The sequence below is a fragment of the Lycium barbarum genome, chromosome 8, assembly GCF_019175385.1.
Source record: "Lycium barbarum isolate Lr01 chromosome 8, ASM1917538v2, whole genome shotgun sequence".
In the NCBI taxonomy this organism is placed as follows: domain Eukaryota; kingdom Viridiplantae; phylum Streptophyta; class Magnoliopsida; order Solanales; family Solanaceae; genus Lycium; species Lycium barbarum.
This window is the reverse complement of record NC_083344.1, coordinates 106,517,627-106,531,179: the sequence shown is the minus strand read 5'-3', so window position 1 is coordinate 106,531,179 and position 13,553 is coordinate 106,517,627. Positions and strand designations below refer to the sequence as shown.

The window sequence follows — 13,553 nt, the reverse complement described above, 5'->3', positions numbered from 1 at the left end:
GACCCGTGTTTTGGATCGTGACATATATTCCTTAAGGTATATGTCATAACATAATCACTAAGGGTGTGTTTGTGTGCGTCTATATGTGTGTGTGTGTCGCTAAGAATTTTGAAAATATTAACCTTGAAAAATTATTTTGATGATTTTCAAAGTATAGGCATAAGTACGTAACAAATGGCAATAATACATAGTTGAGCTTATGATATGGAGATTGTAGTTTTATGACGCTTTTGAATGCTGATAGTTGATAATACTATCTATTTGGTCAAAACAATTTAGATAATAATATCTATTTGGTAATTATGATACTTCTTTAATGCAAATGAGTACTCAGTGATAGAAGTCATTTTTCCTTATAAATAAAAATGTTTCCTTGAAAAATTCATTTAAGTAAATAAACACTGAAAAATGACTTTATCAAAAAACATTACTCTCCATAGTAAATCCCTAAAAGGAAAATAACAAAAAAGACAAAAGTATACCCTTGTCTTGACTCAATAAAGAAAATAAAAAAGAAAAACAGGTTAATAAAAATAATTCGCATGGTCAACACTCAACATGCTCATTAGCCAGTAGAGAATACTATATAAGTTAGCTTCAAAGGGAAAGAGAACATCACATTAGAGCTTCAATAAATAAAAAAAATCAGCCGAAAAAGTAAGTATTTCACTTATAAATTAAGCATTTCTATTACATTTTTAATTCCTTATATCTCCTCCTTGTTATATTTGAAGAAGAAATTTCTCAAACTAACATTGAAGGAACATATAACCCGATGGCTGCTCCTGATTATGATATGCAAGAAGAAGTTTGTGTGATGTTGGTTGATCATGACAAAGAGTTTGTTAATGAGATGGTTGATTTGCTAATGTCATGTGGATATAAAGGTAAAAATACTGACATCTCTGGAAAAAAAAAACACACACACATGTGTGTGTGTAAAATTGATGTGATGCCTCTTATTTTAATTTTTGATTTTAACATCGATCTCTTTTTAGAGTTTATTTTATTATAAATCTTGAATTTCTTTTTCTTGTTGTCATAAAACCGTTTCTATGCAGTTGTTTTACTAGTTAATAAATGAGTTTTTTGTGGTTATATAAAATCAAATTCGATTTTCTATTTTTGGTTGTTGCTATAAGCATGTCACACACTCGATTAGCTTCTCCGTAAAGATGTATATGATTTTTCAAAGGGGATTCAATAGTTTCATGTTAATTTTTGTGACGTCTAGTTTTAGGGATGTTCCCGAAGGGATATAGCTTTATGTAAATTTATATCATTCAATCAAAATATATATGTGTTCTACACTTGGAGGAGAAAATTAATTAAATCTCTCAAAAATAATTTTTGAAGGTGTATATCTTTGATTTTACAAATCTATCAATCATTTTCGAAAAATAAATTCGCTTCGGTGGCGGCGGCACAAGATTAGGGCAACGGGAGGGAAGAGAAAGAGAAGGACTTGATAAGAACGGATCTGGCTATCATTATTTTTTGACCTTGAGATTTTTTTCTCTTTTATTAGACATAGACAAAAAAAATGGGGAAACTTGATTTTCATGAAAAAAAAAATTCTTTCTATTTTTTTGTTTAGTTAAAAATTGCCCTCTTAATTTCATGGAGTGTTTCTTTCCTCTGTAATTCAACCAAAAAAAAACATGCATATTTAAGGAGTTTTTATTTATTTTATTTTTAATATACAATTACTAGTTCATCCTTTTTTTTATTTCATCCTTTTGACCACGCACATGCCTTGAATTTAAAAATATTTCAATATTTTTATTTTATTTTTTAATCCAAAAGAAATAAATTTGGAACTACTTCAATGGTCCCTTATCAAATATTATTTTTCATCTTGGTTCAACCTTAATGTTCATTCAATCACTTTATCTATTTTTATTTATGAGGACATTAGGCAATTATTAGAAAATTTGAAAAAATAATTAAATGCTACAATTATGTTTTCCGAGAATTATCTTAAAATGGGAATTCTCTTGAGTTAATATACCCTACAGATAAAAGTTGTGTAATTAATAATTTTGGTATATTTTAGATGTTATGCCTTTTCCTTTCTTTCTTTTTGTTTTCAATTATTTTATTAGTATTCATTGATTGTTCCCTGTCCAAGATGTGTTAATCTTTTTAACTTGAATTGCTTTGCCAGATACATTTGTATGTGTCAGGAGTACACATGCATAGAGCAAGTAATGTTTTAGCAACAACCAAATTAATTAATTATCAGTATTCCATGACATGATAAAGAACATATAAAAGAATTCGAGAGAAAAAGGAAAGGTCTTTTTAATCCTTTTTCCGCTCTTTGAAACTTCTGAAATTCAAAGTCAATGCCTAAATAAAAAATTTGGGTTTCACTTTAGATACTAAAGATAGAAAAATACACCTTCTATGTAATCATTCAACTACTATTGTTTTAGGTAATACCTTTTTGTACAAAGTGTATTTCTTCGATTTGAGGCTCAGTATTCTATAAAGATTTGCTACTCTTCTGTCCACTTATTATCTTATAATTGTTTTACTTTTGTTGTCATACATAAGATTCTTGAATTCGATTATAATATATATATATATATATATATATATATATATATATATATATATATATATATATATGACACACTGATTTCATGAAATTATCGTTAATATCTTCACATTTAATTGTATTAATTATGTTATTGAGGGCAAGGCTTCAAAGAATATTGCTAGGACAATAGATAAATCGAATTAGAATAACTAAAATTTGTTGAGAAATCCGTTTCTACCTCTTTTCTAAATCTTCTTAAGCATATTAATGAAAAAAGATTATCTCTAAACTTTTGTGTCCATTATCACTTGTCAACATGTCATTTCAATAAATTGTTGTAACTATAAATTTCTATCTGGTATTCACTATTCTATGTATGATTCCATTATTTATCCTAAATAACATATTTTTTAACCTGTCTAAGATTGCAAACGTTGATTACAATATAATAAGTTGATTGATATGCACAATTGCATAAACTAAGGTGTAACAATTCTGCATATCAATCAACTTATGAGAAATAATCAGATCCATGTGATAATTTTGAGTATAATGTATATTTCTTTTCTTGTTCTTCACTAATTTTTAAAGTGCATTGATACAGTTATGACGGTTGATATGACTTCGGCAGCAATGTCAATGCTCTCCAAAGGAAAGACAAAAATCGATGTGATGATAATTAATGTCAATTCACTTGATCTGCAATCCTTTCAGCGTTTGGCTGATCAAGCTGTGGCCTTAAACATTGTCTCACTCTGTGAGTATTTATTCTAGTATTCTTCGACCTATGGCATCTACTATTAAATGGGTAAAATCAATTATTGTAATTAAAACACTATAAAAGATAAACTAGTCATGAAATTCATCGTTAGACCATTGCTAAATAGCCCGTAGCTAAATAGATATTTTTTAATAATCCGTCTTCAAACATGATTAGCAATGAATTTTTGTTGTTTAGCGATATAAGTTGTCTGTCGTTATTTCCTTTTTTAATGATATGATAGACGATTGTTTTCTAACAATCTTACTATTATAATAGATAAAATTCCAGTAAATATACGTGAAATTAATCTTAGCAAAGAGGGCTACCGTTTATTAATTTATAATTTTAGTGGTTATTTTTAATAAATACACTATAAGAAAATAGGAATTTGCTATTTGGAATTCGTCGCTAAATAGCTCATAACTAACATGATTTTTTGCATAATTTATCGTTAAATAGAATAAGTAATTCGTTGCTAATCCTTTTTTTTTTTTTTGGTATACTAAAATGGTAAGAAATTATTTTGAAATTATTTTGTAACAGTAATATTGTTATAACAGATAAATTTCAGTAAATATACATGAAATTAACTATTCACATAGTGCTTACATTAGTATAGTTCAATTCTAACTTCCGAAATAATGCAGGTGTATATGATGAACACAATCCACTCTTAGAAAAGAAGGCTTTCGACACTGGAGCTTACCTTTACCTAAAAAAGCCACTTCACGAGGAAATTGCGAAATACTTGTGGCAATTTGTATTGAGGGAAAAGATTCAAAAGAAAAAAAGGAGAGAAAGATTAGAAGAAAATGGAGATCATGTGAATGTTATTGGTGGTGCTGATGATATTGGTGACAATAATATTGCTGGAGATGAAGAACAAGTTGTAGAGAAGAATGTGTCTGGAAACAATGTCATATCAAATGGAAAATACAAGTTAACGAGAAAGAGAGGTAGAAATAGTACAGAAGACACTAATAAAGGAGAGAGCCAGAGCAGTGCTAATAAGACCGTTGGGAAAAAGGTCTGCACAGAATGGACAATAGATCTTCATACCAAATTCGTGGAAGCTATGCAACAACTTGGTGATGGAAGTAAGTTTATTTCATGGTTAATTAATTTTCTCTATAATTGATCATTTACATGGAGAGATATGGTAAGTGAAGCTTCATATATATATATATATATATATATATATATATATATATATATATAGGGCCAATCTCGACTTCTTTCAGTTGAAGGCGTAGTAATTATTGTACTAGCATATACCATAGCTTGATCGAGAATATTATTGTAGTGATTAAATTAAAGTTATATTCTTATTAAACGTGTAGGATGTTATCCACTAGACATTCTTAAGGTGATGAATGTGCCTGGTCTTACCAGGATGCAAGTTGCAAGTCACCTTCAGGTACATCCTTAAATTTTTAATCGTTTATATTGTTTCAAGAGAATTTTATTGTTCACCAATTACCAAACACCAAATATGTTTTCTATTAAAAGTTACTTCAGTCGTTTCAAACACACCAAATTCACATTGAGTTCAAATGATATATTACATGTCCGTGGTCCAACTCTTCTTTAATTTTTTTTTCTTCAATCACCTCTCAGAAATGTCGTAACAACAACTGGAGAGCTCAAGAAAAGCGAAAATCGATTTGTCACCCACCAGGTCAAAGATCCTCAAGTGGTTCTCAACAAAGAAGTAGCTTTAAAAAATTTGGGAGAATGCCTCATTTTCAAACGAATATTCCAAGTCCGCAACAACAGCAACGTAACCCGAATCAAACCCAAAGTAGCCCACATAATATCAACAATATATTTACTAGAGGAGAAAGTTCGTCTCAGCAGCAGCTCAATCGTCCACAACTTCAGGTTCAACCCCGCAACCCTAGCATTGTCTATCCATTCAATAACCCATCTTTGTCGACTCAAAATAGTGTTGGCGGTGGGCTACAACAACATGGACCATTATTTGGAACACTGGGTTCACAAGGACTACAAGGCCCAACTATAACTAATTATAGGTCAGGACCGCCGTTTAACAGTGGGGATCATCATACTCAAAATGACTATGAGTTGGACCTCAATGTGCCCTATGAGTTGGACCTCAATGTGCCCTATGTAACAACAAATTCAGATAGCGCAATAATGTCCAATGTAGACATTGAAAATGCAACAAGTAATGAATTTGGAGCAGCTAATCCTAGTTTCCACCTATATATTGGCGAATCAAATATGTATGATCCAAGCAATATTGTCGCGGCATCACACGCAAGTGATACTGATCAAGGAAGTTATTCAAATGAGAGAGAGAATTATGAAGCATATATGGATTCCAAAAATATGGATTATATCTTTCAAAATCTCGAATCTCCAGGTGCTGACCTACCTAATGAACAAGGCAGTGAGTTTGATCAAGTTTACTCTGATGATCAGGTTAGTGTTTCTATTTAGCTTTGCTCATCTCACAAGGCTACTCTTTAGTTATTCTACGTTTCATATGATGGAACTTATTTTAAAAAGTATTTGGAAAATGAGTTAATAGTTTTTTGAAAAATATAATTTTCAAGTAATATTTTCCGGTATTTTTTGTAGGATGAAAATATTAACAAAATCTATATAATCTTACAGGTTGTTTGATTATCAGAATTAGAATACCAATCCCAGTGTATAATTTGATATTACATTTTTTTTTTTTTGTATTTCGTTATTGGTATTAGCTAAGATCAGTGTAAATTTTAAATCAAAATCTTTATATTATATATCCATATGGGACGCGAAATTAAATTCTATTTACCGGTGTTTGGTTGGGAACTTGGGATTACAATCTCTAAATAAGAGGTGGATCTAGAATATGTGGAACACGAGTGCACCACTAAAAAAAAGGAAGAAAAATATATTAAGTGAAAATTGATCTCTATTTAGTTAAATAAGTTATCATTCAACCAAGTACACCCCGCAACCTTTTTGGGGAATGGGTAAGATGGTCAAATGTAATTAAGAATTGAGAGAATTTTGAAAGAACTTAGGCGGAAAAGAAAGTCATTTTCTTACTTTTGGTGAAATTTCTTTTGCATAAAACATATTTTTTGACAATTCAAATATTGACTTATTTTTCAAAAACACATTTTCAATCATATTGAACACACTTGTAATCTCCTATAGATTCTACCTTAAACCTACATATGCAGGTTATGACACCAAGTGTCCAGTTTCCAGGAATAGCAAATTCTCCTGACGAATCAGCGTGATCAATGCAGTCTTAAGGCTCTTTGCAGAAACAAAATTGTTTACTCAAGTGGAATTGTTGCATCTTTCATTTCTTTTTCTTTTTTTGGATACTGTAGTTTCATTTTTAAACTGTTTGTATTACATCGAGGGAGGAGGAGGGGAAAAGGGGAATAACATACTATACTTCCATATCAATTATGGAAAGCCAAAGGGGAACTCATTACTTTTTTGGCCGGAATAATGCATCACTTTATTTGATAAAAGGAGGAGATTATGGGTTTGGCTTCACCCATATGATGTCGTACTTGGATCAACAAAGCCTAGAGCAGCGACACTCGTATTTGTTTAATATCCTTAACATTATTCACAAAATTAGTGCAACAAAATGCTTACAGATTGCCACTTTGTAATGATGATTTTACTTAAAAGAAAAAAGAAAAAGAGAGATAAAATGAGATAGAAGGCGAGTTTAAAATTTTTGATAAATTACAGAGACAGGAAAGAATGAATTAATCATGAGGGCATTTAGGTTTTTCTTTCTCAATAAATGAACTTGAAACAAAATAAAAAGAAGATACCTTCGATGTAGGGGTGGGCATAAATACCGAAAACTAAAATATCGGACCGAACCGAACTAATTCAGTTCGGTTTCGATTTTATTTTTTCTAAAACTTCGGTGTTTGGTTGGATTTTTGCTTTCAGAGCCCCGGTTCTTCGGTTAAACCAAAATTTATGCTGCACATTCAATTATTTTCCTACATTAGCAGCGAAGTTGTTTGGCAGCCATACTATGTTTAGTGAGGCGATATGGATACATGTATGTGGAAGTTAAATGCTCTCTTTTTCTTTGGCAAATGGAACTGCAAGTGAGGATTGCAAGAATTCATGCAGACACTAACGACACAAGCAGTGCACAATGTTGATTTCTTGCTGCTACAGTAGCAAATGTTTCTGTGTTGCTCTCATCTTGCTGCTGTGTTGTTGATTTCGACATAAAGTAGCGACATTAATCATGCTAGAAAATAGAAATAAAGAATCGAAGAACCGAATTAGAAAAACTGAACCGAACCAAACTAATTCGATTCGATGTGTTCGGTACACACTTTTTAATAACCGAAGTTTGAAAAAACCGAACCGAAGCCCCACCCCTACTTCGATGAAATGTATGAATGTCTAGTTTTTGAAATTGAAACCTCACCACTTCTACTAAATCATAAAATGTCACAATAATTTAAGGTATATGCAAAAAAGAAAAGAAATTTAATGAAATGTTCACAAATGCTAAACCAATCAAGACAATTTATCAGGACTATTGACTAGTTACACTGAAAAATTGAGGAGGTGTAGATGCTAAAATCTACAATGGAATCGACAACATAGAACTAAAAACATTAAAAATCGAAGTCGTATAGAAAATGATGAACACACAATAATATTTTAGTGAAATTCATTCCTCCAATTCGACTTATACGTCTATCTAAAATATTTAATTAAATCAAAAATATGATCAAAGGTGGCTTTAAAAAAATTGATTTGTTTCACCCGATATTGGGACCCCATATTATCTTGTCCATGCCCACAGTTGGCAGGCCTAGGCATGCCAGGAATTTTGAATTGTTTGACATCGGTGATCGGGAGGCAAGTTTGTTTCCTTATATGATTTTGGACAATACTCATCGCTTAAACTAGCTTTTAAGATTGAGTTAGAACAAATTTCATTTTGTTAACAAGTTCTAATACATTTCCGGAGAGAAAGAATACTTGACCTAATCTATGACCTGTTTTTCTATCTTTATTTGTTTCTAGAAGGATGTCCTGCCATTTCTTCTTGTTACTTCTCTTTTTGTCTTGACAAATCACTTTTGGGTAGAGGAGATTTATAAAACTTGCAGTACTCCTCATCAGATGACCTTGATACGGCTGTTTAAGCAATATGGAGGCGTAATTGTAATAAGAATATGGTTAATATATATATATATATATCCTCGAGATTTACTAATGGAGAAAATGGCTCTAGAATATCAACTTTCAATCACAAGTTCTGGTTTTAAAGTCGAATCCACACAATAGTTTTTTTTTTTAAATCTCTTTATATTTGTCGATACGAGAAATTTCCAACTAAAGTCAAGTCCGAATGTAGCAAACGAGTCTATTGAATCTAATTGGATGACTACCTCGTCGTGAGAGTTTGAAGAAATCAGAGAAAATTGAAAAAGAAAAATTATTAGAAGTCGCAACCATAACTCCCAAAGTTAATAATACCATAAATGTTTCATAGATATCAATTCATTGATTAACGCTTAAACTGGAGAGCACCTATTATAAAACGCTCTAAACATTACAAGCTAATATATTAAGGGAATTTCTTCTCCCGTACTTTAGCTTCATTTGCAGATAGTGCCATTCATAATTCAGTTTTTCTGCTACGTAGGAGGAATCTTTCCCTCTATGAAGGGAGTGAAAAATGTTAAAGTGCACGAGCGGGCTGATAACATGGAACAAAATGTCCAGCTCCTCTTACTGTAGCGAATGTCATATTCTTATTCAACAGCGTAACCACCAATCTATTACACATACCAAACTTGTCAAGCTATATTTTTGTATATATCATATCAGTTGAACCAAGAATAAGAAGATATAAATATTGGTTGTTCTTCAATTTTGATTACCTCGTCTTGAGAATACCAAGGATACCATGGAGTCTTTACTGGTGGTGTACCAGGTTTATTTATAGCATATCTGACCGATGTTACAGGCATAAATCCGCCAGTCTCGCCACTGTTTATGAAATTTTGAATTGATCTTGTCAGTATGTATTCGAGCATTGATAAACATGACTAATGGTAAAAGATTAAAAGGCCCTTTAATTAATCTTAGGAAAATTTGTTTGAAATAGCATTTTATCATAGCTGAAGTACTTTGTCAGCTACCTAAATCCAAACACTGATACTAGTAGTCATCAGCTCCTGAATAACAGGCAATACTGTTACTACCGAAAATTTGTCATACTGTAAGCCCGAGCTGTAGAAACCAAAAAGCAAAATTAAAAAAAAAAAAAAAAAATCAGTCTGTTGCCAGTGGCGGACGTAGATAGAGCCGAGGGGGTTCATCCGAACCCCCTTCGGCGAAAAATTACATTGTATATATAAGGTGAAAATTATTTTTTATGTATATATAGTAGACGTTGAACCCCCTTAACTTCTTCATTTATGGCTTCTTTATATTTTTGAAACCCCTTGACATAAATCCTGGCTCCGCCACTGTCTGTTGCACTAAGCTCCCGCTATGTGCGAGATCAGATTAGTCAATTTGATTCTCGAAAAGCAAAACACGACACTAATATGGGACATAGGAGTCCGACATCATGTAATCTTTCTGTTATTACCCTCGATCTACTCATGAACATTGGCTGTATATAAATAAAAAAATTGTGTTATCAGTTGATGCTTTGTTTGATCTATATTACCTCTGCTATTGCTAAATGTAATTAGTGAACGAGCGCGCTTCAGAACTAAAAAAGAGATTACCTTCTTATGCTACATATACGTGGCTTTTTTATGCTATTCCCAGTGTTGATTGTTTGGTAATGAGTTCTTGTTTCGCTCAATACAAAGTTTTGCATTTACCAGAGAAATTGAGGCTGCTTGAAAACGATTTTTCAACATAGAATGTCAAAAAAACATTCAAAGCTGCAGAAGAAACTTGAAATCTGCACTTGCCTGTTAATCTCTTTCGACAGCCAAGAAGACAAACTTGACACCTAGCAAGTGTTAATATTGACCCCCCCCCCCCCCCCCCCCCCCCGCTTAAATTAATAATCGGTTCTCGGTATTATCTTATTGATTTTGTTTCACATGTTACCCTGTGCCATGAGCAATTTTCGTTGGTGGAAAAACTTATCCTCAACCAAGTGTTAGTACCAACTACCAACTTAATGAATAAATGACAAGTTCCCATAGTATGACAAGCAACATGTTACGTTCTGATAAGTTTTAAACTTTGGTGGAGCAATACTTGGTTAGTAGGCAAGCAAATCCACAGAAATTAATAGAAATACATCTGTTAGGCAAATGGCTGAATTACTGAAGGTTTTTTTTTTTCCTGAAGATTTGTTGTTATTTCCTGAGTAGAGGTTTTTTTTGTGCAACTTTGTGAATTTAAATGCTATGTATTGCGAATTGCTGACGTTAAAGGCCTAAGATAATCGATTGCTAGGAGTTTTTCAGAATTGCATTGGGTTTCAGAAGAAAAAACATAACCACGGACGAATTGCTGGCCGTATTGTCTTGGTATCATTACATCGAACACTAAACATCAGCTTCTTAATTGCAACCACAACCCCCCCCCCCCCCCCCCTCTTTCCCCCCACACCCCCGCGGCCATATTGGTATCATCTATACATTCAGTAACATAGAACAGGGTTTACTGGGGAAGACGGGGATCTAATCTAATTGTTAGAGCAATAAAATTCACATGAATTAGGTGTTGATAAAACTGATAAACCAAAAGAGACTTCCCGCAATACATTTTATCTCAAATAACTTGGGTGCAACCATACAATTCTCAATTATATGACAAATTGACAAATTTCAGAATCATAGGGACAAATGAAATTGAATGTATGAGAAAGAAATGAAAGAGAGCAACGGGTCAACAGATGCATAGCGAACAGTGGCTCCTTCTCTTCCAAACATTCCTTCCTCTAGAGAAACTGCAGAAGGCAAAGACAAATGAACGACAGTATTAGAAACTTCTATATAAAGAAAGACAACCCTTAAATTTGCATTAGATCTGGATATCAACAACAACATACCCAGTGAAACCCCACAATGTGGGGTCTGGGGAGGGTAAACTGTACGCAAACCTTAAAGGTCGGACAAGCAATTCAAAGCAGTATGAAAATTAAAATAACAAAAGCGAAAAACCCATGATAAGCAGTTTGGAAAAAAAAGGAGGAGGAGCAGTAGCTAACACTAACACAGATAAATAAGATAATCGAAATACAAGAAACAACCGATAGTAGCAAAAAACAAAGGACAAGAAACTATAAATCAAAATTGCGACTACTAGTACGAAGACATAAGCGGGACTACCTACTAGCCTTCTACCCTAATCTGAGTCCTCCATAGCCTCCTATCTAGGATCATCTCCTCGATAAGCTGGAACTGCGCCATATCCTGTTAATCACCTCTCCCCAATACTTCTTCGGCCTACCTCTACGCCTCCTGAAGTTGCATCACAAATTGTACACGAGCAACAGGATCAAGAAAACTTCCTAAAAATGCTCATGTTCCATCATAGGGTGTTTTTAAACTAATTCCAGATCTTGGATCACTACATATATGAGCACATGCAGGATGCTAGTCCCAAAGTGAAATTATTAGCTACTGATATACTAGGAGTAAGCAACTCAAGGATAGTAAGATTAGGCACCTGAGCGAAAGCCACACTAGAACATTTTATTTATAACTGAGAAGTCTCCAAGGGCCATAAGTGCCACGGTTTGAAACTCGGGGGATAGTGGGGTAGGCTCCTTTACTTTTCTCTTAAATACCAGACTTGGTTCACCACCCAAGATTCAAACTCATAACAAGCACCTACCATACATTCCATGTTGTACTGCCTCTCCCGATGAACAAAGTCCTAGAACAACATTAATATTCACAAGATTCGAGAGAAGTTGATGACACATGTTACTCCTCAAACTTTAGCGTACTCACACGCATACATAAGTCACTGTGCATCTTAACATATTCGACTCTATCCACTTGCATTTTAAAATTGATATTTTCAAACTTCATCTAATCACCTATCAAATAGAACCACAAAATCCAGTGTCGTGAACAGGCCATAGAGACAATACAAGATTCTCTTTGCATTTATTTATTTTATTAATAAAGGGCATTAGATTACTTTCATATTCAAGTACATATAAAGCTCATAAAAAACTCATTAAATTAAATAAATACCTAAGGATTTCCGGTTGAAATTTATTCCTTAACCCTGAATCATAGATCATTTCATAATTGGTGCTTAGCAATAACACAACTCGTTCCAACTTCTTTATGCACTAGATTCTAAGTTGCACACAACACCCAAACGCAAGAAATGCTCCAACCTTAGTTCAGTCGTATGTTTCCTACTTTCAAATTTTGATATATGAGTAACATCAAAGAGGCAAGGTTGTCAACCGACAAAAGATCTACTAGGATGAAAAATCATAAGATAAAAGCGTAGAAATCTTTGCCCGACTAAAGGAATCCAAAAAGTGGGAATCTGAGAGAAGGAAGAAGTGAACATAATTGCAATCTCTTTTGAATCTCTAAAGCAATTCTAGTCCATTATTGCTAAACAATATTACTGAAGACAGCATCAAAAGAACCTCCAAGCTGTCTTTCAATGAAAATTTTATCATTCGTCATATTGATTCAGCAAGCTCATGGAAACAGATTTTGCACTTATTGACTTGCCTTAGATTGTAATACCACATTAGGAGGTTCTTCTTGCTTCATCACAAATATACAATCATTTTACAAGGAGAATGACTATCCATCCATCCATAAATTCATCCTAGCCAAACTCAAGCGCTCTTACCGACCACCTACTTCTCATTCAGGCCTCAGCTAAAGTTCACAAAATTTTGAACACTCTAGAACCGAAGGGAATTCAAAAGGCCTAGCAGCCATTAAAGGATATGCTAACACATGAGACACTATAAAAAATAAAAAAAATAAAAAAAATAAAAAAAGGACAAGCTAGACCTTTATTGACACACAATATTTTTGTTTTTAACGTCCGATTTTGAAGGGGGGGAGATCCTATATTTTTACATCTAGAATTCGACTTGTATCATGGATGCTAATAGGAATTCAACCAAGTCCAGATTAAGTCAAGTTTTTGCTCCTTAACACATTCCAGCTAACATTTTGATTTTAAACAAAACATTGTTAAAAAAGCAATCTATATTCTCATAGAATATATATATATATATATATATGTTCTGGG

General features: G+C 33.0%; 2 protein-coding genes across 2 annotated transcripts in view; one reads left to right on the top strand and one right to left on the bottom strand.

Moving 5' to 3' along the window:
* Window positions 1-288: 288 nt before the first annotated feature.
* Window positions 289-6,811, top strand: LOC132605230 (two-component response regulator ORR21-like). The gene is made up of 6 exons (XM_060318446.1): window positions 289-887; window positions 3,150-3,302; window positions 3,956-4,405; window positions 4,649-4,725; window positions 4,926-5,753; window positions 6,509-6,811. Exons 1-6 carry the CDS (start codon window positions 776-778, stop codon window positions 6,566-6,568), a joined length of 1,680 nt encoding a protein of 559 aa, XP_060174429.1. The 5' UTR covers window positions 289-775; the 3' UTR covers window positions 6,569-6,811.
* A 4,235-nt stretch (window positions 6,812-11,046) lies between these two features.
* Window positions 11,047-13,553, bottom strand: part of LOC132606548 (mitochondrial import receptor subunit TOM6 homolog) — a 4,060-nt gene continuing 1,553 nt past the window's right edge. The window contains exon 2 of the mRNA XM_060320115.1: window positions 11,047-11,259. The gene's annotated coding sequence lies outside the window, so the exon portion shown is untranslated. The remainder of the gene's footprint in view (window positions 11,260-13,553) is intronic.

Coding starts and splice junctions, on each gene's coding strand:
- LOC132605230 (XM_060318446.1), top strand. CDS start 776: ATGGCTGCTCCTGATTATGATATGCAAGAAGAAGTTTGTGTGATGTTG. Junction 888..3,149: donor AATGTCATGTGGATATAAAG/GTAAAAATACTG, acceptor GCATTGATACAG/TTATGACGGTTGATATGACT. Junction 5,754..6,508: donor AAGTTTACTCTGATGATCAG/GTTAGTGTTTCT, acceptor CTACATATGCAG/GTTATGACACCAAGTGTCCA.